Here is a 25,495-nt window from a genome sequence, read left to right as displayed (position 1 = left end):
AGGCCACGGCCTCTTGCTGATCCAGGGTTCAAAGGAGCCACCAACCGCGGGTACAGCCTCCAAACCACCAGGAGGCCTTAAAGCCTGGGGACCTGCCAAGACGCAGGAGTGAGGTGCTGTGGCTGTGCAGGGACCCGGCCAGCACGTCACAGGGCAAGACATGGCATCTCTCCTCAGGCTGCCAGTCCCAAGTGCACATGCGGCAGTCCAGGCAGGTCCCCAGACCTTGGACACTGAAGTCTCACCATCTCATAGGTATTTCCAGGTGGGAGGGCTGAGATTCCCACCCACCTGCCCTCTCCACCCACTACCAAACTGGCAGTCCCTGAAAAACCTTCGCAGATACCCAAGACTCAAAGGGACAAACTGAAAACCACTGGCTCAGACGGTTCGAGGGCCGTCTTCAGCTAAGTCCACGAGCAGCGGGGAAAGGCCTCTCCGAGAGGAAGGCGCAAGTTCAGCGAGGGGGCCCCAGGATTAAGCTCAGTCAGCCCTGTACCCTTGGATTTCCCCAAGAAAGACTGTCAGTGACTCACTTCAATACTTGCAAGATTCCCCTGGCCTCTCCCTCTTCCTCTTCCCACCGGCTCCCCCAGGACATCTTTCCTAGGACAACCCAGAACATCGGCCGAAGCCCCACACTGAGCAGTACCAGGGCCAACGCCAAGGCAGCATCCCCCACCTGCAGCACACTGGGCTACTGAGTCCACACAACACACCACGGCCACGGGCCTGCACATCGGGCTCAAGTACATCCAGTTAGCATCTCACCCTCGAAGCCATCAGCTATTTCTACAGGGACCAGGAAAGAGTGGGAATATGCCACGTAAGGTGAGAGTGGGGCCAGACATCCATCCTCAGGGAAGCAGAGGCCAGAGACTTTCTGGTCCAACGCTCTGCCTGTGGCAGCATTTCCACGACTCATCAGCACTTATTGAAAAACCCTGGCAAAGTGCTGTTAATCAAAGCAAAGGAAGCGTGGAATTGATGCACGAAGTAAAAACCTAGCATCTCCTCTGGGTAACAGCCTGCCCTGGGTAAGGCAAGGGCAACCTGAAGCAGCCCCCGAGATTGGGGCTCTTGGCGCTGAGGCCTTATAACCATTTGCACAAGAGCCAGCCTGGACCTGAGACTCTTACACAAGCCGGTGACTTTCGAGGCCTGTAACCCCCAGGCCACCTGGCATTTGTGCCAGACCTCCATCCCAATTCTCACAGAGAAGACAGGGCAACGAGGCAGCCAGCGGAGACGAATGCCCACCAGCACCTCACTGGGCAGACGTGGCAGGGCAGCCGTCCCTTCGTGCTGCCCTCCTCGGGGACACAGAGCACACCTGAGGCCCGACCCACTTCCTCAGGTGGCCTAAGAAGGCAGGCCCTGGACACCTGGAGGAGAGCACCTGGGCCGCCGGCTGGGCTCTTGCTCCCCGCGGTCTGGCAGGTACACGCACCACCCCCTTGCTCTGGGGGGCCCCACCAGAGCCCACCTCGTAGCTCCTGGCACTGGCGCTGGCTGCCCGCTCCAGTTCCACGCGGGCCCTCTTGTGACTCAGCTCCATCTGCGTCTTCTCCCGCTCCACCTGGATGAGGTGGGACCTGGAACGGATCTGCTCTGCTCGCTCCTCCAGCTGACCGGGTCACGTGCAAAGGAAAGACAGGTCCTCAGTAGCTGCGTCAGCCAGGCGAGGGGCTCACTCAACACTCCCTCACCGAGCACCTGCTCCCAGCAAGGCCCTCGCTCAGCCCTGGGGAGGAAGGAACACCGGGCCCCCAGGTGGGAAAGGAGTGCAGGGAGGCAGCAAGACAAGAGAAGGTGACAAAGGACGAAAGAGGAAGGTGCGTTTTCAGATGACAGTGTGAGGGCTTGTCTCCTATGCCGTGTAACACTACCACCAACGCAGCAGCTTAAACGCCCATATGCTGGCTGGCGGTTTCACGGGTCAGAAGGCCGGGCACACAGAGCCAGGTTCTCCGATCAGGGTCTCAGCATCTAAAATCCATGCAGTCGGCAAGCTGTGCTCGCCCCTGTAGCTCAGCAGCCTCTTCCACGCTCCTACTTCCTTGCTGGCTGGAAGGCCCAGGCTGCTGTCAGCTCCCAGAGGCTGCCCACATTCCCTGCCACGCGGCCCTCTCCACCTCCAAAGCCAACGAGGGAGAATCTCACACGTGTGGAATCCCTTTCCTGCTCTGCATCTCTGACTTCTCTGTCTGATCTCTGAACCCAGATTTTAAAGACTCACCTGATTGGGTCAGGCCCACACAGGTACTCTCCCTACCTTAAGGTCAACTGATTGGAGCTATTAATTCTATCTGCAGAACCGCGGGGCCACAACACCTAGTTAGTGTTCGATTAAGTGGGAGAAACTCCAGTCCACCAGGGACCAGCAGTTTGGGGCCCATCTCAGAAGTCTGCGTCCCCCAGAGGGTAGGTAAGTAAGGTGGAACTGAAGCTCTGAAGGGCCTCAGAAGACACAGCCAACAGTACCACCAAATCACCGACTGCGAGGGCCTTGTCTTCAGGGGGCTAGAGGCCAACCCCTCCAAGAACGGCCTGCAGTCCAGCAACACAGCATCTCCTGGGCACTTAACAGAAATGCAGAGTCTCGGGCCACACCGCACAGATACCAAATTGGAACCTTCCTTTTAACCATATCTTCAGGTGATTCATATGCACGTTAAAGTTCAAGATGCTCTGGGCTATAGAAAGTGGTTCTCATTTCAATCAGGGACATGGGGCACTGTCTGGGGACACAACTGATCGTCACAAGAAGGGGCGACACTCTGTGTTGGCTCCTGGCATGTAGTGGGTAGAAGCCAGGGATGCTGCTAAACATCCCACGATGCACAGGAATGTCCTACAAAACAAAAAATTATTCAGCCCAAAATGTCAACAGTGCCAAGTGTGAGAAATCCCAGGCCAGAGAAAAGACATTTTCTCCACCCTTCCCCCACATACTTTGGAGGCCAAAGTCCACACTTTCTTTACCCCTCTGATATTTTCTCTCATTTCAATTCCCACCTGTTGACATTTGGGAGTTCCTAACTCTACCCTCCATCAAACTCAGTCTTCCTAGTCTCACTCTGAGTCTGCAGCTAGGGCCCAGCTTCTTCAGAGGATGGCGGGACCCCAGCTCCGAGGGTGTGGGTACCACACGGAAGTCCCGGAGACACACATCCATTGGCCACATCTTCCTGGAACATTGACTGTATCTGAAGGAAAGTCACTGAACATATTTTTATATTTAAGCCAATACTGACACGTAGCACAGCAGACTATAAACACCTGCACACAGAAACAAGAACCTTAAAATAAAGCAGGGGAGGGGACTAGTAGGCAACACACTGCTCTCTGCCTCCAGACTCCCCAGACCTGCAGCTGCTCTGTTCCCTCACTTGCTATTCCCTCACCTGCCAGGCATGGTAGGAAAGAGACAGAACACTGACTGAAGTCCTGAGACAGGACAGGTCCAAGGTCAGGGCTCCTAGGCAGGTCCGGTGCCACATGGCTCTCTAACCAGCTCACTCTGGCTACAGCTCTCATTTACTGATCTCCCAACCGGGGAAGCCTTTCAGGTCATAGGTGAGTGAGAACAAGGGACCCTGGAAATTCTAGACTCTATAGTTCCAACAGGCCAAAAGTTCCCAGACATCTCCATCAATAAAATTATAACTTTCTTAGACCAAAGATGCCAACTTCATATTCTGCCAGTGAGCAAGGATCAAAAAAAAAAAAAAACAAAAAAAACCCTATAGTCTGTCACCACCACCATTTCAAAAAAGGTGTTTTAACAACAAAAACAAATATAAATGACCTAATTTCAGGATAAAGAACAGTCCTTGCCAAAAAAAAAAAAGGGCAGTGAGCAACTTAGCCCACTAACAAACACATAGTGATTCAACTATTCAGCAAACGAATGCATACAAACACAGCAGCCCCTGTTTCAGCAAATGTGGCATGGACTCATCAGGGCTCCCAGAGCAACAGGAAACCACTGGCTCGTCTGACACAGGACATTAGAGCAGAAAGGCTGCAGCAACACAGGCAAGGCTGACAAGAGAGAAGGAATGCAAGCAGAGAAGCCAGAGATCCCCTGATGCAGCCCTGACAGTGGCAGGGGCCTGGACATGGCTCAGACACCACATCCCCTCCCTATGTGGACCCAGTGCTCCCTGCCCCAACTAGCACTGACCCCACGACTCTTCAGAACCTGAAGTCCTTCAGGAGACCTGAGCCTTTACAACTGTGCCCACAGTGAGCGTTGCCGAGAACTTGGAATAAAGTGAAATGAGACTATGAGCAAAGTGAAACGATAAAAATCACCCCACGGCAGACTGAAGCGGAGATGTGCAAATGGCCCCCACAGTCTGAGGCTGTCATATGCCCAAGCCTTCACTCCCTGCCCTGCCTTTCCTGCCAGGCTGACCGAGAACCTGTGCTTAAAACACAGCCCTCCCATGTGTTACACCACCAAGGGAGCCGGCAGCTGGCTACACAATTCCAGCGGTCATGTGCCAAGGCAGTTTGGGACTGTTTCCCTCGATTAAATGAATAAAGTGGCTTTCCAATCCTAGCTCTAGTGTCTGCGAGCTCGTTGGCGTCAGCACAATGCTGACCCACTCTGGGGGTGCTGTTATCTCAGGCTTTTGAGCCAGGACAGCTCAGGGCCAGACCATGACCTCTGGCTATCCTCCAAAACTATGCCTATCCACGTTGGAGATGCGGGAGATGGCCAGCTGACCTCTAGGCTGAGAAAGCGCACACCTGCCTCAACTATATGGGAGTTGAATCAGCCCTACCGAAGGGAAAGTCTCTGTATGTAGAGGCCCTTATCCTGACACAAACCGCTCTCCTACACCATCTGGAACTCGAACCAGCCCCACCTAAGAGCAGGTGTCTTTACCTAGAGGCCCCTATCCCAACACATACCACTCACCTGCATGCTCTGTTGGTACTGCATCTGCAGAGAACCTTGGGCAGAGGTGGAAACATCCAGTCCAGATCCTCCCTCCACTCGCTGAGAAATGAAGTTGTTCAAAGACCTCAGGGTGGACAGGACGGTGGTATTCTCCCCCAGGTCTTCCATGGCCACTTCCCTTCTGGAGGAAAGCAAGGCAAGGGTCACAGGAAGCCTTTTCATGAGCCATCAGCTCTGCCAGCTGCCCAGTCAGGGGGACCTTCGGGCAGTCCCACTCCCCTAATGCTCTCTCAGAGCCCTTATAATATTCCAGTGTCCGTAACCACATTCTTTGGAGTTCACTGGGAACCCACACTGCCAATTTCTCAGAGAAGAAACGGAGGCATAAAAGTACAACACGCCACCAAGCTGCTGACCTGCACACCAGGAGGACAGACAGACGGCTCTCAAGATAAGGTGCTCGACAGTCAGGTGGCACGTCTCCCACATAAGCAATCACAAAAAGCCTAGCTTCTGGGAATCAGAAACAAAGCACACAATGGTGGCAGTAAGGATGACAACCACAGCAACGCTAATTACAGGATAACAAAGACGTTAGTAAGTGTCACTACTATTTCAGCCACAGGCACCACACAGAAAGGCACCTGATGTTCACTGGGCACCAGGACTTCCTGAACCTGTCTCCTCATCTGTACACTGAGGATCCCACTTTTCAAAGTTGTGAGGATTGTAAGGGCCCAAAAGAAGTCTCCAAATGGCAGACGGCACAGCTATTGCCGCGGAGTCTATCACTTTGCTTGTAATTTAACATATGACACGGCAATCATCACAATGGGCAGATAAATGAAACCTTCTTACACATTCTTTTAGAGATGATAGAAAACGAGGCTCCAAAAGTTACAGAACCTAGACTGGAACCTGGGTCTGTCTGGCTCTAAAGGTCGAGGGCACTCCACAGGCCACTGTGTGAAGGGCCCAGGACACGCAGAAGCAAAGAACACGCATCCCCAGCCCTGCGCTGATTCCAGCCTCACACCAGGTCGTCTACCACTCAGAAAGTGTGGAAGTGTCCTAGGCAGAGTTAACAGCCAAAAGGTGTGAATTCCTACAGGTGCATACTGTGTTCCCCTGAGGAAAGCAGCCAGCTCTCACTGATTTCCCCTAAGTATTAGACTGAAGGCACCTGCCCCCAAAAAAGGTGAAGAATCTTGGTTTGATTCTGCATTTCACACTTAACAAGAAACTTGGCCTTGGGCACGAAGAGCCCTTGTCTTCTGTAGGCCATCGTTTCCACCGCTGCACAACACAGCTGTTCTACCTCTCCTTCATACTACAAATGGAAAATGGGCTAGAAGACAGACCGGGGAGGGGCACTCAGTGCTGTGAGCCTCCCTGAGAGACACAGGCCCACGTGGAGCCAGGCAGCAGCGCTCTGCTCTGGAAGGCAAATCCTCCCGTTTGACCAGGACCATACTTTCCATCCCATGATGGGAAATTTAGGCAATACACCCTCTTCTCAAGAGCTGATGCACTTAATACAACAGAATGAAAAGCACACGTCCATTTTCACCTGCCTGGAGCTAAACCACTCCATAAGGCAAGCGATAAGGTGAAAGCTCAAACTCCATGCTCTCTATCAAAGACACTCACTTCCAGAAGTCTAGTCGCTGAACGTGAACTGCTCTCAGCGGAACCCCTGAGCTGCGAGTCAGAGCACACTGCCTCTCGACTGCCCTCCTTGGCAAAAGGACACCCGAGGGCACCTACAGAAATTGCGAGGATGCTCCCCACCCGGCAACACCACTTCACACCGCCACGGGCACTTGCGCTCCACCCGGCAACACCACTTCACACCGCCACGGGCACTTGCGCTGGCCTAAGTTCACCACCCGTTTGTCTGCTTTCTCCTAACTTAGGCAACTCCCACGCTGCTCAAGTGAAGACATGCGGGCGACAGTGCTGTAAACTCGAAAGGGCGGGACTGGGGGAAGGGCTCCTCTCTCTGCACTGGGCCGTCTGGGGGCGGCGGGGGAGGGGGGGTGCGCCTTCTTCCCGGAGGCCGGGCGGTGAAGCACCTCTCCTCCGTGGCCGCCTCCGCCCCGGCCCTCGCTCGCCCCCCGAACCCTGGCCATTTCCATTTGCTCCTTTCGGAGAGGAAGCCTTGGGGGGCTGCACGGGACGCGCCCAGGCTCGGAGGACAGAGCACGGAGCGGAGGGGCGCGCCGGCAGGGACCCCGGCCCCGGTGAGCACGCGGACAGACAGTGGACACGCCGCTAACAGCCCCAGGGCCGGGGTCTAAGAAGGAAGGGGGGACGCCGAGGGGGCGCCGTCTCAGAGCCCCAGGGCAGGGGGCGGCGCCCGCACCCAGACCCGGCGGGCTGCCCCAGCCTCTTCTTCGCCCGAACCCCGCCGATTCGGCTCAGCACCCGCCCCCAAGCCCAGCCCGGTACCCCTCCCAGGACCCCGGCCGCTCACCTAGACGCCTCAGCCTCCGTGCCGCCGTCGCCGCTGCTCAGATCTCCCTCTTTTACGCCCGCGTATCGCGAGACGTACGCCTGCGCTCTCGCGAGACCTGGGCGGGGCAAGCCGTAAAACTCCGGGCCCGCGCACCAACGGGTCCTGGGGCCTTCGTGTTCGCCCCCATAGCCACCCACCCGCAGGAGACCCCGCTCGGAGAGGACTGGGAACCAAAGGCCAGCCCGTGGGACTATCTTCGTGGCCCAGGCCTCTGCGGGTCAGGCTTCCACTGGGCGGCTGCCTGTCACCGTATTGTGGGAACAGCACCGGCCAACGGTGGCCTCGCAGGGCCAAACTTTCCAGCCCGCCGGACTAGTCCGCAGATTTTGCCCCTACAGTATTTGCCTGAATGAATGCCTTTTTTACTTTCCCCCGGCCCTCTAAAACAACGCGAAAAACCGGTCTACTAAGCTACCCTCCCAGCGCCCTGTGAGCTGTCGGGGCGCGATGCCGTCGTCTGGGTCCCAGTTCTCCAGGGCGCAAGGGCAGAGCGGGGCGAGGTCAGCCCACAGCCAGCAGATCCCTCCTGGAACCACAGCAACCTGCGTCCACTAAGGGGTCTCACCGGCCCCTCCTCCTCCCCTCCCCCTGCTAAGCGTCCGAGGGTCTGCACCGAATTCCCTTCCAGAGAATAAAACACAAGGTTTTGTGGCCGGAAGGAAACGGGATGGGGAGGTGCAAGCAGGACAGGAGGCTCTCTGGGCTACATTAGCGGGCTGCGAGCGCAAATAAAACAAAATTTTAGAAGTCGGGCCTGCAGCCTACTTCAGTGATCTGGACTACCCTAGGACCCTATGGAGATTCCTGGGTATCTATTCTTTCCCCCAGCGATCCTTCGGATTTGTGAACTAAAACTGCTGCCTGCCGTATCAGTAAATAAAAGACGTTCCGGTCACCAGCCACTACAGCCACCCCCGATGGTGAGACCAGGGAACTCGGGATGGAAACAGCATGCCCGCCGTCAGACACTCCAGCCACCACCTCACCGCCCCGCCACCCCAACGGCACACCGAAGAAACTCAGGAAGAGAAAACATAGGACGCTGGCCCCAGAGAGCTGAGGTGCACATCAAAGAAATGATTTCAGTGACCCCCGACTCTGGCATCTTCCCAAACGTAGAAAAGCACTAAATTCCTTAACTTGAGATGTCTTGCTTTTCTTTTGTTAACAGTGATCATTTGATATTCCAACTACCTGGTCTTTGCTGCTAAAACTCCTATAGATCCTGGCTCCCCCCTTGCCGCTTCGGAGCAATCTCCGAGTTATCTGAGATGCTGTGTCCGGGCTTAAGTCCTCTGTTTTGTCCACCAAATAAAACATAACTCTCAGCTTTCAGGTGGTGCGTTCTTTTTTCGGTCTGCACATTTAATCATCATTACAATCAATAAACTCTTCTTAAGAGATGAGCATACCTCCAGGAAATGGCTTTGAAGAAATTAATTTTTCAAAAGATGGACTTAAAAGCATGGAATTCCATAAAGTAATACGGCCTGTATTGTTTTGTAAAGTTGCATCGAGTTCCCGGAAGAGTAGAAGGAAACAAACGCACACACCACCTCTCCGCTTGCTCCGGCACACTTACCTGTAAGTCTTTGGAGGCCGGAGTATGACAGCAACAATCCCAGCGAAAAGCAAAGCACACCCACCCCATGCATAATTCATACCAAACGTCTTCCCTGATTGTTCTGAGAACTCTCACTGCTTGAAGAATGGATGTATTTCCAGATCATTCGCCAGAGAGATGGACACAAATCCCCAGACTGAAACTTCAGATTTTTTCTACATTACGCGGTAAACCCAAAATAACACCTGGAAACCTGTGGGTTGTTTTGGAGCAAGGGTGGAAGCCTGTTTCTCTGTAACATACTAACGTGGGTATGAAGAGAAAGTTACATAAAGGTGTCCGTGTGTATGTTTCTCTGCCTCCTAGTGTTTTTTGTTTTGGTTTTTTTTGCGGTACGCGGGCCTCTCACTGTTGTGGCCTCTCCCATTGCGGAGCACAGGCTCCAGAGCACAGGCTCAGCGGCCATGGCTCACGGGCCCAGCCGCTCCGCGGCATGTGGGATCTTCCCGAACCGGGACACGAACCCATGTCCCCTGCATCGGCAGGCGGACTCTCAACCACTGCGCCACCAGGGAAGCCCGACTGCCAGTGTTTTTATCCTTCCCTCAGTCTGCCTTCCCATCCTTTAATCTTTGCCTAGCTCTTCCTCTTCACAAATCATGTTATAGAGACTTTTTTAGCATATGTCTTGGACACTGAATATAGGTTTGTCATATCTTTTGGGCTTAAAAAAAGGTCCCCCATTTGTCCTGCCCGCTGCATCCGAGATCAAGCTCGGATCTCCCCAGCCACACTTCAGGAAAGGGCTCAAGCTACACGTGCAGTGAAAAAGAACCAGAAACAGCAGAAGAAGCTCTCATTCCTTCACAGACCTTCCCCCTTCCCTCTTCGGTACTGTGTGGCCAAGAGGTACACCTCTGATGATTCCTTCCTGCTGGCTTCAGGTTTTACAGTCCTTGTTTTCTGGAATTCCTCTGTCAGTCTCTTCTGTAACCGATGGCTTTGACTTCCAGCCCAGGTTTTACACAGCAATGTTCCCCCAGGGTGCAGGACTTCTGGAGCCATGTCCAGAAGGGACAAGCACAGGCTGATGAGCCTGTCGTGGTCGAGGCCCCGGATCCCTGTGGCGTTGGGTGCCATGTCACTCAGAATCACATCTGCTCTCCCAGCAGGAAGCAGTTCTCGGATTCTCTGCAAGGTTCTTGGGTCAGTCACATCGGCAGGGCACAGAAAAGTTGCTCCTTCCAGGGGGGACACGTGAAGGAGATCTACCCCAAGCACAGAGCCAACAGGAGCACTGGGATCTAAGGAAGAAACGGTGACTGTGTTTATTTACACCCTGAATCTTCCCACAAACAATAAATGCAACAAAATAATAAAATAGAAACAAAAAGTCAGGACCGAGGAAAAGAGCTAATGTGCAAATATGTGGACACAAGCCTTTCCCCACTTTCTGTACATCCTACAAAAACACGTGGTGGGGAGTGGTGGTCCTTCTACCTCTGAGGAAACTGAGGCCCAGAGAGGAAAAGTGACTGTCCCAGGGGACAGGCAGACCTGGGGCCACACCCTGGGCCCTGACACCGTCTGATTTCATTGCACTCCCTGAGCCTTGCGGTCCATGAAAGGGCTTTTATCTCTGAGTGCTCTTTTTGACAAACTGAAACAGAAAATGACACACCAGTATACAAAGTGCCTCTGGATTAAATCAACAAATCCATTCTGCAGTTTAATCCAATTTCTTTCAATGCAGAAACTAGCAGAAACAAGCTAAGAGAGGGGGGAAACCGACAAATGCAAAATAAGGTAAAAAAATTTGATACCCTGCCCATATGTGAGTGATGCCAGTGGTGAAAGAAAAAGATGTTATTGTTTCACCTCACCTGAAACAAGATTTCCTGCCCGCACGGCCGCTGCACCCAGGCTCCACCTGCCTTCCCTTCCCTTCCCGTTCCAAGCTCCCCTCTTCACAAGCCCTGGGGGCCCCTCCCTGCACCACCCCTACACGCCGGGCTCCCTACACGCCAGGGTAGATACAGGCTAGATACATGAAGGGAACAGACTCTTTTGTAGCTCACTCGGCTTGGTAAAAATCCTGCTCCACGGGTGAGGGGGCGGGGCGTTTTACCTTGATCTAAAGATTGGAAGTCCAGGTATTCTGCAGGATACCTCATTTTTCAAAGGCAAAAGCTCTCCATTTTCAGCCCTGGCTAGTGGGACATCTCTCATTCCATTTTATACACTTCTGGTGTCTCCTTTAACGTCCCACATACTACAGCCCCAGGAAGTGTCCTCTAAAGGCAAATGGCTTTGGTTCCACTTTTGCAACTTCTGGGAGTAAAAGAACCAAACCATTTGATCCACACACTCTTTGCTTCTGCCACCTCTTCCTACAAGTTAAACTTCGGCATTTTCCTGCTTCTACTGAAGAGAAATTAGGGGGATAGGAACCACTAAAATCAGTTGTTAGGAAGTCTGTGGATAGACTCAGTGGTGGGAAAAGGAACAGAAGTTTCTGACTCATTCATTCACTTAGCTGATAAATACTAAGCTCAAAAGAAATTTTTTTAACTGTTTTTAAGGTGTCTGGGAGAGATCTTTGTGAACTTCACATGTGTCATAATGCCAGTGCATGTGGTACCCTCAGACTTCACAGCAGGAAATACAAGTGGTAAGGATCGTGACCACAGCACTGCACACCCAAAAGCAACCTTGGTGCCCAAGATGGGGAGACTGTAAACACCAACAGTACGACCGTTATCTGGAATACCACGCAGCTGTTTCAAAGGATGGCACAGTTTCCTGCCTTGCATAGTTAGTTGATCTATTAGTGAGAGGAAACTTTTGTATATAGACGATCTTAGTCAAAACCCCTAAATGTAAAACAGATAAAAGCTAAGTCCCTCAAGTTGAGCCGAAGTGGGGAATCCAGAGCCACGAGGGCCCCCCCGGGCAGCCCCAGGAGCACCTCCAGGAAACCCAGGGCTTCAAGGACCAGGACCTGGAAACCCTTGAGGTTGACTCAGTTGTACTGTCATGGAAAGACATCAATATATCAGTCAGCCAAAAATATATATATATATCTCTGTTGAGGCTCCAAATCAGCAACAGAGGTACGGGACGTACACCAGTATATTAGTCTACACACTACTGTGGTGTGATGGGAGGTGATTTTCACTTTCATTATCCCTTTCTACCCTGTCTCTCATTCTGAAAATGTCAGTGTTGTATCGGTCCTCCTGAACAACCACGCAGAAGCGTGTGCCTTCACGGGGCGGCTCAGCTGCTCTGCATCCCCTGGCAGAGGGCAGCGCCTGCGTCTAAACCACGGTGGTCGGGAGGCCCCACCTGTGCCTGCAGCGTTGACACTCTGCACAGCCACCTGGCTCCACGCGCCGGGAGCGGCGCCGCAGTCTAACACCCGGAGGCCCGGCCGCAGAATCCGGTGCCTCTCGTTCACCTCCAGGAGCTTGAAGGCACTTCGACACCTGTAACTCTCCACCTTCGCAGCCTTCACAAACGGGTCCCTCAAATGCCGCATCAGCCACAGGTGCTCAGCGCCCGTCCGGCCCTTGAAGCAACTCCCACTGGTGTGGAACTTTTGACGCTGAAAGGAAGCCCACACCAGCTTCGAGGACCTGGTGAGGAAAAGGGAGCAAGCAGGTTGGCATTGCAAAGACCAGCAGGTCAGGAGCTCGCAGGCTCAATCCGCACGTTTTCAGAGATGGGACAGTGCGGCCCAAGAGGGAGAGGTGACTTGACGAGGCCCCACAGCCGGAAAGAAGGTGTGACGGGCTGAACCGTATCCCCCCGAAGCCTCTACGGTCAAGTCCCAACCCCCAGCACCTCAAGAGGTGGCTGGTCTTTAAATGAGGTAATTAAGGTAAAATGAGGTCACATGGGTGGGCTCTAATCCCATATGACTGGTGTCCTTGTAAGAAGAAGTTAGGACACAGACACACACACACAGCGAAAACCACATGAAGACACAGGGAGAAGGTGGCCGTCTACAAGTCGAGATGTCCCAGGAGGCAACCCCTGCTGACACCTTGATTTCAGATTTCCAGCCTCCAGACACTGAGCCAGAAACTTCTGCTCTGTAAGTCGCCCGTCCTGGGTGCTGGCTTATGGCAGCCGGACCAAGCTCCTCCAGCAGGCCCCTCCCCTTCAGCCCAAAGGTGTTTTTTTCCCCTCCTGAAGTTTTCTTCAGGAAAACTCAAACAGTAATGGTAGTCACCTTGTTTGTGTCAACCAAAGTTTTCCCAAGACTGGTTAAAAATGCTGATAAAATTACTGAAAGTAACATTCTTTCCCAGCGGATAGAAATTTCCACTGCACTTTGAGAAACTGTGAGAAAACCCCGTGAGGACAGGTCCTTCCCTTGCTTAGTTCCATGGCTTTGGTGGCCAGTACAGCGTCTGACTGGCCTGTCACATTTCTTAAAAAACCTGAACTCACCCCGTGCGTGAACGCAGCGCAATTTCCAAGCCTCTTAGGGGAAGGGGGTGGTTAGCATCTTACCACTGCGAGTTAGCCACGCCTCCATTCATGCAAGTCTCAGAACAACCCGACAAAGGAAGCTCTGCGTCCTTTCTTCTGATGGAAAAGGCTGCCATTAGCCCCATGGCTAGCAGCCAAAAGTTCCTTCAGCATGAAAACATGGTGACAAGATTTGGAGACAATAACGTGAGAACTGCTGCCTTTAAAAGGCGTAGAGTCTCGAGGAAAGAGAACACAGGGTGGTCCTGGGCGCCAGAACTAATCCCACCGGTCAGCGGAGGCGTGGAAAGCGGAGTTACACGCCCCGAGCCCACCCGATCTGGGCAGCGGGCCTCCAGCCCCATCCCACGGCCTGGATTCAGCCACGTGGGCCTCTCACCTCTGGTACGCAGGCTTCAGGCGTGCGGAGCTCTACACAGCTTCACCTCCACCCGCGGTGCCCCCCCACCCGCCCCTCCCTTCCTAAAGCCCCCTCCAGCTCTCCGCTCGCCCGCCCCTCCCCGCGAGCCTTCGCCGACCGTCGGCTTCGTGCTGGCAGGTCTCCTTGTCGGGGCTGACCCTCTCCGGGCCTGGAAGAGGTGGGCTCTGCGCCCCTTTTCTGACCGGAAACCTGGGACAGGCCGCTGGTCACTCCGCCTCCCGCAGGCATGCAGTAGGTGCTCCACAAATGCCGGCTGAGCGCCAGCCGCCCCGCTCACCGACCGCCCCGCTCACCGACCGCCCCGCTCACCGACCGCCCCGCTCACCGACCGCCCCGCTCACCGACCGCCCCGCTCACCTGGCCATGAACGCCGAACCGCTCCAGCTGCCGCCACCGGAAGTGCCGGCCTCACTTCCGGCCCTAGGCCACGCCCCCGGAAGCGGCGCGCGGGTGGGAAAGGCGCGTGCAGAGCCCGGGAGCGGGTGAGTCCGGGAGCGGGTGAGTCCGGGAGCGGGTGAGACCGGGAGCGCCGCCACGGGAGACGGGCCTGCGACTTGCCGGGGAGCGCTGGTGGGCGGGGGCGGCTGGAGACCCAGCACGGACAAGGCCCCAGACACGGGAGTCCGAGCCTGGCGCTCGGCTGTGCGTTGTCTTTAAACTCCAGTCGCGGGCCTCGGTGTACAGGCGACCCCGCTGAGAGGCCACCCGGCTGACACGGGGCGCTGCCCGACCCCTGACTTTAGGCGGGCTCTCTGGGGACCCGTCTGATGGCAGAACCAAGAGCTGTAGCCAACTAGACTTCAACGTGCGGTAGACGCAGGTTGCGGTAGACGCAGGTTTGGGTACCGGCTCCGCTGTCTGATTTGGGGTCAAACGTAGCCTCTCTGAGCTTCAGTTTCCTTGGCTGAACATGGAAAAGGTAAGTGTCAGCTCACAGAGTTGTTGGGTCTGTTAAAGGGGATAATTTTGGGGAAGTATATAATCGGTGCCTAATCACTGACAGCTGACAGTTCTAGCAGACGCAGCAGCATCCCAATTACCTTAGGAAGCCAGGGATTTGGACACGAACAGGTCGGGGACATGACAAAGTCCGCAGACTAAAGGGAGGCTGGACCACAGAGACCCACCTCTCCTGCCTGACCTACCGCCAGCACCAGGACCCAGGCCTAGGGCCCTTTTCTCAGACACTGTAACTTCCCAGGAGGATCGCTGGTCCTGAATCCTGCATCTCGTCCAGTGTGGGCCCCAGACTGGGGTGGGGATGGATCGACAGCTGACTTGGTCCTGCTCTTCCAGCATTTCTCCAGCAGTGGCCGACGTCACCCTCCGAGTCTTTCTCTGGACCACACAAACCCATTCGAGAAGGAGAGGCCCTTGGGCTCCAGCACCAGGTCCCAGAGCAGCAACAGTTGTGAGCAGAGTGTGAAAACCTGTCACAGGAGTGGCGACTATCCACTGTCAGGAGCCATGCATTTCTTGGGAATCTGGGGGTCTGCTTTTGCAGAGAGGCAGAAACCAGAACACAGTAGGCCAGAAGAAGGCCCCGTAATGAGAAGGCCAAGGCCAAAAGCCAGACGCAAGAACCGCTGGGTAAACTGCAGGGTTCTCTTGGTGCCCGGCGGGCTCGGGCCCTGGACACAGGAGCAGGGACAGCGCTGTGCCGAGGAGTGGGGAGGGGAAGGGATGGGCCGTCATCTGACCTGCTGCATCAGCCCAGTAAGCGAAGGGCCTGGGCACTGATGCCCCTGGGTTCTGGGGGCCAGGCCTCTGTCTGCCCCAGAAAACCTGCTACATGTGACAGAGCTGGGACGTTGCCTCTCCGTGCCTGGCAGAGCACATTTCCTGTCCACCCGGCCCCTGGCCACCGCAATACACACGCTTCCGTCCACACCCAGGTCAAGCTGACCCAACCCCTTGCCTTCCCTGCAGAACCAAGGGCACCATGTGTGCCTCGAGGCTCTACACCTTGGTGCTCGTGCTGCAGCCTCAGCGAGTCCTCCTGGGCATGAAGAAACGAGGCTTCGGGGCCGGCCGGTGGAACGGCTTCGGAGGCAAAGTTCAAGAAGGAGAGACCATCGAGGATGGAGCCAAGAGGTGAGGGGAGGGGCAGGCCTGACCGCAGAACCAGCTTCCGCAGGCGACAAGGATTCGGGCTGGAGAGCCAGGCCCCTGATTTGACCACTTAGAGCCACGCGACCTGGAGCCCAGACCGAATCCTTGAGCCTCGGTTTCCTCATTTGCAAAGTGGGGATAGTAACAGTACCTACCTCTTAGGACTGTTGTGAAGATTAAGTGAGAAAATAAACATAGGGGACTGAGCGAGGCCTGGCACATGGTCCGTGCTCAGTACACATTAGCTGCTGCTCTGCAGTCGTGGTTTTTAGGACGTTTGGGAAGCTGCAGTGCAGTGGCTTGGGTGGAAGAATCCTGGCTTCCTCTTTCTCGCCAAGGGACTGGCCAGTCACTGGGCTCCTTCCTTTGTTCAGGGGAGCTGGTGACGAGCGTGTCTGGGAGCTTCCGCACACAGTCTCAGTTCTTCCTTGACACAGTCACTTTCACATGGGAAGAACCGAAGCCCAGAGAGGTTGAGCAGTGTGCCCGAGATCACACAGGCCTCCAGGCCGCAGCCCCTTTGCCTTCCTGCCCCTCGCAGGCTTGTGTGGATAAATCCAGCCTCCTGTGTCATCCACTGAGCCCCACGCGGTCTGGCCTCGCCCCCTCGCTCCCATCCCTGCCCCCCCAGACACCCCAAGCTGTCATTGCCCACCCACTCTTCCTGGCTCCTCCTCTGGCTGACCCCTCCTCCGCCTTCACATTGGAGAAGGTGCCCCTCCCCCAGCTCTTCTCCATAGACCTCTGGACTTCCTTCACACAACCGCCACCTTTCTGATCACACCGAATTACGCCCTCTGTCTGTCGTGAGGCCAGGACTGAAAACCTTTTATAAGTCAAGTTTGTATTGAAGTATAAAGTACATGTAGGAAAATGCCAGTCTTCACCAGGGAATTTTTAAGAAATGGGTCCATCATTTAACCAGCACGTAGATCAAGAAATGGGACTGGAGGGTGGACCCTGCCCCCAGGGGGGCAGCCTGCACCCTGACTTCTGTCCCAGTTGACGGTTTGGCCCATTCAGAAATACCCTGTAGGAAGAGCCTTGCAGCTGTGGCTTCTTCCTGGTATCATGTCTGCATGTGGCAGTGGTCCAGTCCGGTTTATGAACACACTGCAGCCTGCTCATCCCGGGCGTGGGCTTTTGGGCCGTTTCCGGGTTGGAGTTGCAAGTGATGTAGCTGTGGACGGTCCTATACGGTCTTTCCGGTGGATGCTGCCCTCGAGAATTCGAGGTGTTCCTTTCCGCCTTAGCACATACCGCCAAACAGTTGTGCTCATTTAAAGCCCCGCCAGCGGCGTGTGAGGTCCGCCTCCTCCAAATCCTCAGCGCCACCTGGCATCTTCTGTCCTTTCCATCTCAGCCATCCCGGCAGGTGTGGTGCAGTGTGTGAGATCCGCCTCCTCCAGATCCTCAGCGCCACCTGGCATCTTCTGTCCTTTCCATCTCAGCCATCCCGGCAGGCAGGTGTGGTGATACCTTGTGGCGGTTTTACTGTGTTTGCCCCAGTGACTAATGACATTGAGCCATCTGCTCAGCGTCCGTGGGCCCCTGGCGTTAAACTCGGTGCAGCCGAGCAGACGCCGTGCTGGGCCCTGCAGGCTGCCCTCCAGACACTCGCTGCACCACCAGAAGCACTGGAGCGGTGGCCCCGTGACCCCCAACCTCACTCCTGTGCCGACCTCCCCACAGATCGCAGAGCCGTCCTGAGATCGCTGCCTTTCTGTTGTCGCTCAGGCTTGCTCACTGCTTTAGCATCAGGGTCTCAGTTACCCTCTTAGAGCCTCGTGATTCGTTGCCCTTCGGAAGCCTCGTCCAGCAGGTGGGGCTGTGGAGGGCGCTTCCTCCCAGGCCGCCCTGAGCTCCGTTTTGATACCCGGGCGCCCTTGAGGGCACACTCAGCCCCTGCAGGCAGCGTGCCCCACTGGGGGACATCCTCTCCACAGCCACGGGGCACTAATGGTCTCCATGCTCTGCCCGGGGGACCTTCCTTTAGGCAGGGTTGGCCTTACCCTGAGACTGAGGCCAGAAGTGCACCACCCAGGGCCCACACCGCGCGCCTGATGCAGACCAGTCTGCCCGTGGCCGCATGGTACCACGCTGGCGCCCAGGGCCTGTGGGGCAGCTCCGGGCAGCTCTCTCCAGGAGCCCCGCGGCCTCTCCCCAGGGTTCCAGCCTGGGTGTAGGATGGAGCCAGGTGTCAGGACCACCCCGACAAAGGACTGTTGAGCCCCTGCAGGGGGGGTCGGGACGGGTGGCAGGTTCTAATGCACGGGGCGCAGGCTGAGACCCACCCCAGGGCCCTGGGACTCCAGCAGCAACAGGGCTTCGCCCACTTTGGGGATGACTCAGCCGTCGGCCCCAGGCCCCTAGGGCAGCTCTGGCCTCTTTCCGTGCACGTGCGTGGGGCTGCTCCTTAGGCCCCAGGCCCTGGCTGTCCTGCCCTGACGAGCGAGGTCACGGCAGCCTTGGGGGTATCTGGTGCACTGCGCTTTGGGGTCCCAGGGTGGGCCCCACTTCAACAGCTGGGTTAACGTGCCAGCAGACTCAGGTGGCCGGGAGACTGGTTGTCCCTTCCTCTGTGCTGGATGTCCTTGGGGGGAAGCCATCTGAGCACCAAGGAAGATGTATCCTTCCTCTGGGGGGTTGCAGGGAGTTGCAGGCACCTGGGGACCCAGGGTGCCTCACAGCCAGGTTTCAGCTTCGGGCGTGCAGCACGCCCACCTTTCTGGCCAGCACCCACAGAGCACTGTGTTAGAGAACTCTGGAAGGCCGTGTGGCCGGCGGGCCCCCGAGCTGCACTGCGGGCTCCGGACCGCAGGGCCCCCGCGTCCCCTGCCGTGTGGGGAACATCCCAGAGATGCAGTCAGACACGTCAGCAAAACTGGATCAGTGTCACCCCCGGCTTCCTGGTTATCCCGGCCCGAAGCAAGCTCAGCTCTGCCTGCGAGGACGTTATTGACATTTCATACACTGCCGTGGACTCCCGGAAGATGAGCCAAAATCAGTCAAAACATTAAATCAGCAGGTGACGGTTTTAAAATGAGCTCGCCAGCCTGCTGCCGGAGGTAGGGCGGGCCCTGCCGAAGGCTTCTGTTACATTTAATTGGGGAGCCATTTCCACCCTCGCAAGTGAAAACACACGTTCATTTTTTAGGTCGTGTCTAATTTTAATTAACCATCTCAATGAATAAATTCCAGCTTCCAGAGCATCACCTGGGCTGCATCTGAATGGCAGCAAATGGATACAGTTCCTCTCCGGGCCTCACGGGAAGGTTAGGGCAGATTCCAAGCTCAATAAGGCGTCCATTTAAATAAGACCGTTTAACCCAGCACACGTGTTTAACAAACACTGGTTTCCCTGACTCCTCATTACAGGCAACAGGAAGTAATTATGCATTGCGTTCCTAACATAACTCAGAGATCAAAGCTTAAAAAGACCTTTTTTTAAGCTACCACTCTAAATAGGTATAATTAGAATGTTTTTACAGCAACGAAAATAAATACAGGGCAGTAGGGAAGTGAGACTCTAGCAGGAGACACAGGTGCTGAGCTTCACGGGTGCAGGGCTGGTGGGGTCCCCAGAGTCCCGAGCACAGCAGAACATCCAGAAAGCGCTCGCCAAGGATGGAACGAGACGCAGGATGACGGCGGCGGGGCCGCCGGTGGGGTGAAAGGCTGGTGGCAGACGGTGTGTACGAGGATGCTTATCACAGCGGGTTTCGTGATGAGCAAGGTGGGTCTTCTATTCTATGATACACAACAGCCGAGAAGCTGGCTGAATTCCTTGAAGTGTAGGACGTGGCTCTGCAGTGTTGTGTGAAAAGCACAGGTACAAGGTACGGGCGGCATGTGTGCAGTTCTTAAAAGGGATGCACAAAGGAGAAAGACCCCAAGGGGAAACTGCAGTGGTAGCAAGGGTTCTTGCTGGGTGAGGAGTCTCTGTGTGTTTGCTAGACTGTCTACAATGAATATGTAGCTTGGGGAAGCACTGTTAAATTGAGGGGGGGGGATCCCGGTTCTCGTGAATCGCCCGGCACTTGTGCACTCAGGTGGGGAGATCAGCCCCCTGACCCCTTCCTACAAGCACAGGTGGTGGAGCTGGGGGAAAGGGTCCTGAGAAGTGGGGACACAGCGAGACAGACCCAAAGCTCATCCCCTACCATCAAGCGCGGCTGACGTGAGCTGGCTGGGGTGGGGCCTGTCTCCTTGGTGAAACAGGAGTTAAAACAGCCCCTTCTCTGGAGAAGAGACAGTAGAAACCTGCAGTCTGCTCCTGAGCTCTGTGCGGGGACAGGACAGGGCAGGAGGACTTTGGCTCAGGGCCGGGTTCCGGGGGCTGCAGCCCGCAGAGCACCACGCACACGTGACGGCCTCAGGGAGAGCCAAGCAGGACAGGTGGGGTCCCCTGGCTCTAGCAGTGGCCTCCCGTGGGACCTCCGAGCAGCTGAGCTGGGCCAGGCCTGACCTGCCCCGTGGTGCGCCCAGGGTGCTCAATTACAGAGGTCTGGCTGCCCCTAAACAGCGGTCCCCAAACCCGAGCCCTTGGCCACATGTACACACTCCGCCCCTCCATCCTCCCAGCACCATTCTCGGGTGCCGCGTGGGCGCCTTGCGTTAACTGTCACCTTATGTCCGGGTGTGTCCATCCGCCTCTGCCCACAGGGAGCTGCAGGAAGAGAGCGGTCTGACCGTGGATGCGCTGCAGAAGGTGGGCCAGATCGTGTTTGAGTTCGTGGGCGACCCCGAGCTGATGGACATGCACATCTTCTGCACAGACAGTGTCCACGGGACACCAGTGGAGAGCGAAGGTGAGTCTCTGGGCTCGTCCCTTCACGGCCGGTGAGGGAGGCAGGTGATGAGCGGCACAGCAGCCCTCCCCTCCCCCAGGGGCAGGTGCTGAAACACACCAGCACCGGAGCCTCCCTACTCTTCTGTAAGATAAGGGATACAGTCACAAGGATTAAATATGAAAGTATGTCAAATTCCTCACACAGAATAACTCAGTAATTCCTCACAAAAAGTCAGTTTAAAATCTGGATTGAACATCGATGACAGTTCCTTTTCACTGACTTCAGAAATGCGCCCCCAGTGGTTCCAACTGGACCAGATCCCCTTCGCTGACATGTGGCCCGATGACAGCTACTGGTTTCCCCTCCTGCTTCAGAAGAAGAAGTTCCACGGCTACTTCAAGTTCCAGAGTCACGACACCATCCTGGACTACAAGCTTCGCGAGGTGGACACAGTCTAGGACAGAGCTGAGCTCGTCCCTCGGGCCATGAGCACCCCTGCCCAGCCACGCCGAGGCTCCAGGCTCAGCACACTGGCCGGGCCTCCAGTCTGTCTGGCGCATGATTGGATGGAAAGGAAAATAAACCTCTTTTACTTTTTCAACATTCCTCACCGGGCCTCACGAAGTCCCATCCTCGGGGAGCTGCCAGACGTGCCTGGCTGTGACCTGCACCACCGAACAGAGATGGGGGAAAGAGACACAGGCGCAAAAGGGGAGGGGACGGCTTTTCGGACGTCCCACGGGGGAGAACTGGTGTGGGAGGCCCGGCATAGGTGTGCATGGGGCCGCAGGATCCCGGGGGTGGGCTAGAGGCCGTGTTCTCCTCTCACCACCCCCCTTATGGGGAAACCGAGGCGCGGTCAGGGCCCAGGGCTCCAACCCCCGTCTAATGTACCATCACTTGGTCGCCCTCCCTCCCCCAAGACAGGCTGATTTCATCCTGGTCTCTGACCCTGGAGAGGGGGCTGGGGGGTACCAACCACTCACACAAAAGCTTCACAACTTGACCCGACTTTTATAAACACGTTTAATGATAGTTGTTCATGTAAGTTCAGTGATAAAAATCTCGGAATGTAGCTCATTTGTAAACAATTCCAGTTAACTGGGTGTGATGGTCATTGATCCCTGCAGCCGTATAAAGTGCTTCAAACATAACCAGACTCAACGCAAAGCAAGAGGAAAGGCCTAAGATACCGAACCGTCCTGACCTCCGGCAGCCCGAGCCCCGGGTCCCCGTGGCAGCCTGCCTTGGCCACGCCCTCCCTCGTCCCCACTCTGCGTCTTCACACCGAGTCAGCTGGACGCAGGCTGGAGGGGCGTGGCCTGAAGGCGCACGCCTCGGGCCAGGCCAAGGCAGTGGTGAGCCACACTCAGCCCTAACGGGACGGGAGCGGCCGAAGGGCTCCCATCGGGAAGACGGAACCGGACGTCCTTTCACGGGGCTGTGACAGGCTCTCCCGGGCACGAGGAGAGCTCGGACGCAGAGGTGTGCGTGGCCCACCTTGGAGCTGGGGCAGCCTCTCCTCCCCCTCCCCGAGCGAACACTGAGCAGGAAACCCTGCCCGCCGAGCCTGGGAACCCAGCGGCAGCCCAGGTGGAGGGCGGACCGGGAGCTTTGTGGAAAAGGTGCCTCTGCGCCCCCAGCTGCCACACGAGGGGGACACGGTCACTCCAGCATCTTCCCACTGACCCCTTTCCAGCACCTGGGGTGGGGGGAGCGGGTGGACCAGAAAGTGCCCTGCAGGTGAGCCTCTGAGGAAGAGCGAGGCCAGGCCTCCAACCAAGAACGTGCTCCTGGTTTCCACGCGGGAGCCAGTCCCGCCAGGAGGATTCTCTCCTGGAAAGTGCATCTGATGTCTTTGGTGTCAGATCTCCCTGGTGACCCGTGTGGGGAGGGCAAGCCTCAACCTGGCCGGGAAGACGCTCCCCACCCTCCGTGCCGCTGTGCCACCACCCACCACGCGGCCAGGGCGTCTCCCCGCTGTCCCGTGGCCTCGTGTCCCTCACCACCCACGGACAGACCTCGCGGGGGAGCAGCCACACCGCGGGGCCAGGACAGCAGAGGCCGGTGGTCAACGCTCCACGGCTCGAGCGTACACAGCACCTGGGGACCAACCTACCGGGCAGCACAGAGCCACTCAAAGCGGTTGGGAGCCCGTTTCTCCACAGAGGGATCAAACGCAGCAGCAGCCCACAACGGGGCACATGGCACAGGCGGGCCCTGCTGGCCAGGCTCCGGGGGCGCACCGCCCCTCTGCTCGTCCTCCAGGAGACCGGCCAGCCCGGCACCGGAAGGCACACGCTGGCTGCCGTGGGGCTCCGGCGGGTGGGGTGCAGCCGGCCTCCCCGCACGCCTGAACCCACGTGTGGGTGAGCCCAGGCCCCGGTGGGCACACTCACTTTGCCCTGCACTGTAACGTGTGTCAGCTCACCAGGGAAGCCTGCCTGTCACCCAGAGCCTCTGGGTCCCACGTGCGTGCCTCACACCAAGGGCAAACCCCTAGAACCCCCAGGCTCGTGTTGCAGGAAGGCAGGGACCTCAGAGCCCCTCGGTGCAGTCGGCCTCCTCCAGCGCCCTCCCAAGCCAGTGAGAGCCGTGAAGGACGGGGGGCACTTACACAACAGGGGCTCAGGGCAGGACACACCCAGCCCCAGGCGGACATAAGCCCACCCGGCTCCAGACCGCCGCCCCCTCAGAGCAGGCTCTGGGCCGGCAAGCGTGGCAGGGAGGCTGGAAGGAGGGTTCCTGCTGCCCCAAAGAAGCGAAGTCGGTGTAACAGAGGGTTACCAGAGCGACGCAGATCCCCCCGCAGAGCCCACGGCCCTGCCAGCCTCGACGCTCACGGCGTGGCCTCCCAAGAACAGCCGGGCAGCCGCCTGCAGCTGCAGAGACGGCGGGAGCGTCGGCTCACGGACCTCCAGACGCTTTGGTCCCCGCTTTGTCCTCCGCACCTCAGACCGCCGGGCACACGACAGGGCCACAGTGTGAGCGTGCACACGTGTGCATGCCATGGAGGGAGGGACACAGACACCAGGGCCGCCAGGCTCACAGTTTGGGCCCAGGGACCCTCGGGCCCCCGCTCGCATGGCCAGGGCTATCTGCGGGCCGCAGCGGAAGGTCTCGCTGGCCAGTTCCGTGTCGGACACGGCCACCGCCGTCCGACGGCAGCGCGCCGGCCGCGGGGACGGTCCTGCCCCGCCCCCGCTCAGCTACCCCAGAGCCCTCCCGACCGTTCTAGCACAGGGGCCCCAGCACACGCCCCCTGCACGATCTGCTGTGTGCAAACCACCCCTCTGTGGGTCCTGGGAGAAAACCGTTCCGGGGACTCTCAACACTCTCGCCTCCAGATTGACGGGCCACGGTGTGCTTCGGGAGGGCCAGGCAGGGTCGAGGGCAACCAGGACAGACCCCGTGTGGCCGCGGCTTCCGTGGACGCCCGGAGGCCTAGCGCGTGTCCTCGGCCTTGCTCCCCGCGAGGGGAGGGGAGCCACGGCCACTGGGACCCGGCCCCACCCTGCCCGGGCATCAGCTCTTCCACGAGGGGCTGCAGCCCAACGCTGGGCCCCCTCGGGGTCGGGGCAGCCACCACGTGAAGGGAATTAAACAGGAACACACCATTTGGAAAGAAGTTTTAGTGAGGGCGCCGGAGCTGCCGCCCACATCCTCCCGGCACTAGTGAGGAGACAGGCCGTCCTGCGGGGACCTCAGTGGGCTTGGGGCGCCGTGCGGTCCAGCGAAGAGGCACTGTAGCTTGGGCTGCAGGTCATTCCACACCTTGCTCATCTGGAGGAGGAAGGGGAAGCGCGGGGTGAGGAGATGGAGGCCGCCTGTGGCCTGACGCACCAGCTCTCTCCTCCTAAAATGCTCACGGAGAGAGGAGACGCCCGTGCAGCCATGCCAGCGCATGTGTCACCTCCCCCAGAGCTCCCAGAGTGGGGGCGGGCCGGCCTTCCCACCCGCATCGCGGCCCAGCGCTCCGAACACCCCTCCACAGACCAGCCCAGGTAAGGGCAGACCTGCAACCAAAGGTCATGGTGGCCGTGCCACCACCCCTGCACGGGGACAGAAAGGCACGGGTCTGCTCGACGTAACAAATGTTATCACGGGGTTGCTCCCTCTGACAGGTCTGCAGGTGCCGGCCTTCTGGGCGGCTCAGAGGCCAAGACAACGTCCACCAGAGGAACACAGAGATGGGCAAAGCGAGAGCAGGGCGGCTGCCACCACAGCTCCCGGCCCCAGGCGTCTGCGAGGAAGGAAGCTGAGCAGCGAGGCCCGTGTCCAAGGCCAGCACTGGGGCAGCGGGGCTCGCGTCACAACAGGAAGCAGCGTGGCCCTGGGAACGTGCGGCGGGAGCAGAGCCTAGTCCCCGAGTTTCGAGACCGGGGCACTCACGAGTCACCCACAGCGGAGAAATCCAGGATCGCATCAGGAAATGTCCCCACTGGCCACCCGGACCTGCCCGTGAGGTCTCACCAGCGTACAGCCCTACCTCCCCCAGCGCTGCTGCTGCCTTGGCCACACCTGCAGGTCCTACACTGTGCCCGAGGGCACCCTGGGCACCCCAGCGAACTCCAGGGGCACCACGAACTATGAGAAACGCTCAAGGGAAACTCAGCATTTGTCACAGGCTACATGGACCACTGCTCTGACGCTGTCTGGAGCTAAGAACGTA

At 57.3% G+C, this 25,495-nt stretch overlaps 4 protein-coding genes across 14 annotated transcripts in view; 1 reads left to right on the top strand and 3 right to left on the bottom strand.

Annotated features, from left to right (window-relative positions):
- MAD1L1 (mitotic arrest deficient 1 like 1) overlaps positions 1 to 7,979 on the bottom strand; it is a 314,290-nt gene extending 306,311 nt beyond the window's left edge. For 3 of the 4 annotated variants that reach the window (XM_079945106.1, XM_079945109.1, XM_079945108.1), the window contains exons 1-2: positions 4,934 to 5,353; positions 1,487 to 1,627 (exon numbers count right to left, since the gene is read on the bottom strand). In XM_079945106.1, coding sequence (XP_079801232.1) covers positions 1,487 to 1,627; positions 4,934 to 5,137 — 345 coding nt within the window. In that variant the 5' untranslated portion in view covers positions 5,138 to 5,353. Of the gene's footprint in view, positions 1 to 1,486; positions 1,628 to 4,933; positions 5,354 to 7,391 lie in introns of those variants that run through there. The other variant, XM_079945107.1, reaches the window with a different exon arrangement.
- Positions 7,980 to 8,573: 594 nt separating this feature from the next.
- On the bottom strand, positions 8,574 to 14,312 carry MRM2 (mitochondrial rRNA methyltransferase 2). Its single transcript, XM_079946127.1, has 3 exons — positions 14,276 to 14,312; positions 12,346 to 12,635; positions 8,574 to 10,301 (listed from the first exon to the last, which is right to left on the bottom strand). The coding sequence occupies exons 1-3, from the start codon at positions 14,281 to 14,283 to the stop codon at positions 9,862 to 9,864; spliced, it is 738 nt and encodes a 245-aa protein (XP_079802253.1). The 5' UTR covers positions 14,284 to 14,312; the 3' UTR covers positions 8,574 to 9,861.
- Positions 14,313 to 14,356: 44 nt separating this feature from the next.
- NUDT1 (nudix hydrolase 1) lies at positions 14,357 to 21,433 on the top strand. Of its 4 annotated transcripts, none has more exons than XM_079944261.1 (4): positions 14,357 to 14,400; positions 15,848 to 16,012; positions 20,696 to 20,841; positions 21,109 to 21,433. In XM_079944261.1, exons 2-4 carry the CDS (start codon positions 15,861 to 15,863, stop codon positions 21,279 to 21,281), a joined length of 471 nt encoding a protein of 156 aa, XP_079800387.1. In that variant the 5' UTR covers positions 14,357 to 14,400; positions 15,848 to 15,860; the 3' UTR covers positions 21,282 to 21,433. The 4 variants fall into 4 exon arrangements, with proteins under 4 accessions (XP_079800387.1, XP_079800388.1, XP_079800389.1 ...); XM_079944262.1 differs by having other exon boundaries at positions 14,369 to 14,416; XM_079944263.1 differs by lacking the exon at positions 14,357 to 14,400 and adding an exon at positions 14,416 to 14,432.
- A 3,037-nt stretch (positions 21,434 to 24,470) lies between these two features.
- Positions 24,471 to 25,495, bottom strand: part of SNX8 (sorting nexin 8) — a 77,204-nt gene continuing 76,179 nt past the window's right edge. For all 5 annotated transcript variants that reach the window (XM_079944253.1, XM_079944254.1, XM_079944255.1 and 2 more), the window contains one exon: positions 24,471 to 24,606. In XM_079944253.1, coding sequence (XP_079800379.1) covers positions 24,496 to 24,606 — 111 coding nt within the window. In that variant the 3' untranslated portion in view covers positions 24,471 to 24,495. The remainder of the gene's footprint in view (positions 24,607 to 25,495) is intronic.

Source organism: Stenella coeruleoalba (genome assembly GCF_951394435.1).
Source record: "Stenella coeruleoalba genome assembly, chromosome: 15".
Lineage (NCBI taxonomy): Eukaryota > Metazoa > Chordata > Mammalia > Artiodactyla > Delphinidae > Stenella > Stenella coeruleoalba.
This window is presented reverse-complemented; position numbering and strand designations above follow the sequence as displayed.

Coding starts and splice junctions, on each gene's coding strand:
- MRM2 (XM_079946127.1), bottom strand. Junction 10,302..12,345: donor TGTCAACGCTGCAGGCACAG/GTGGGGCCTCCC, acceptor TTTCTTCCTTAG/ATCCCAGTGCTCCTGTTGGC.
- NUDT1 (XM_079944261.1), top strand. CDS start 15,861: ATGTGTGCCTCGAGGCTCTACACCTTGGTGCTCGTGCTGCAGCCTCAG. Junction 16,013..20,695: donor ATCGAGGATGGAGCCAAGAG/GTGAGGGGAGGG, acceptor CTCTGCCCACAG/GGAGCTGCAGGAAGAGAGCG. Junction 20,842..21,108: donor GACACCAGTGGAGAGCGAAG/GTGAGTCTCTGG, acceptor CACTGACTTCAG/AAATGCGCCCCCAGTGGTTC.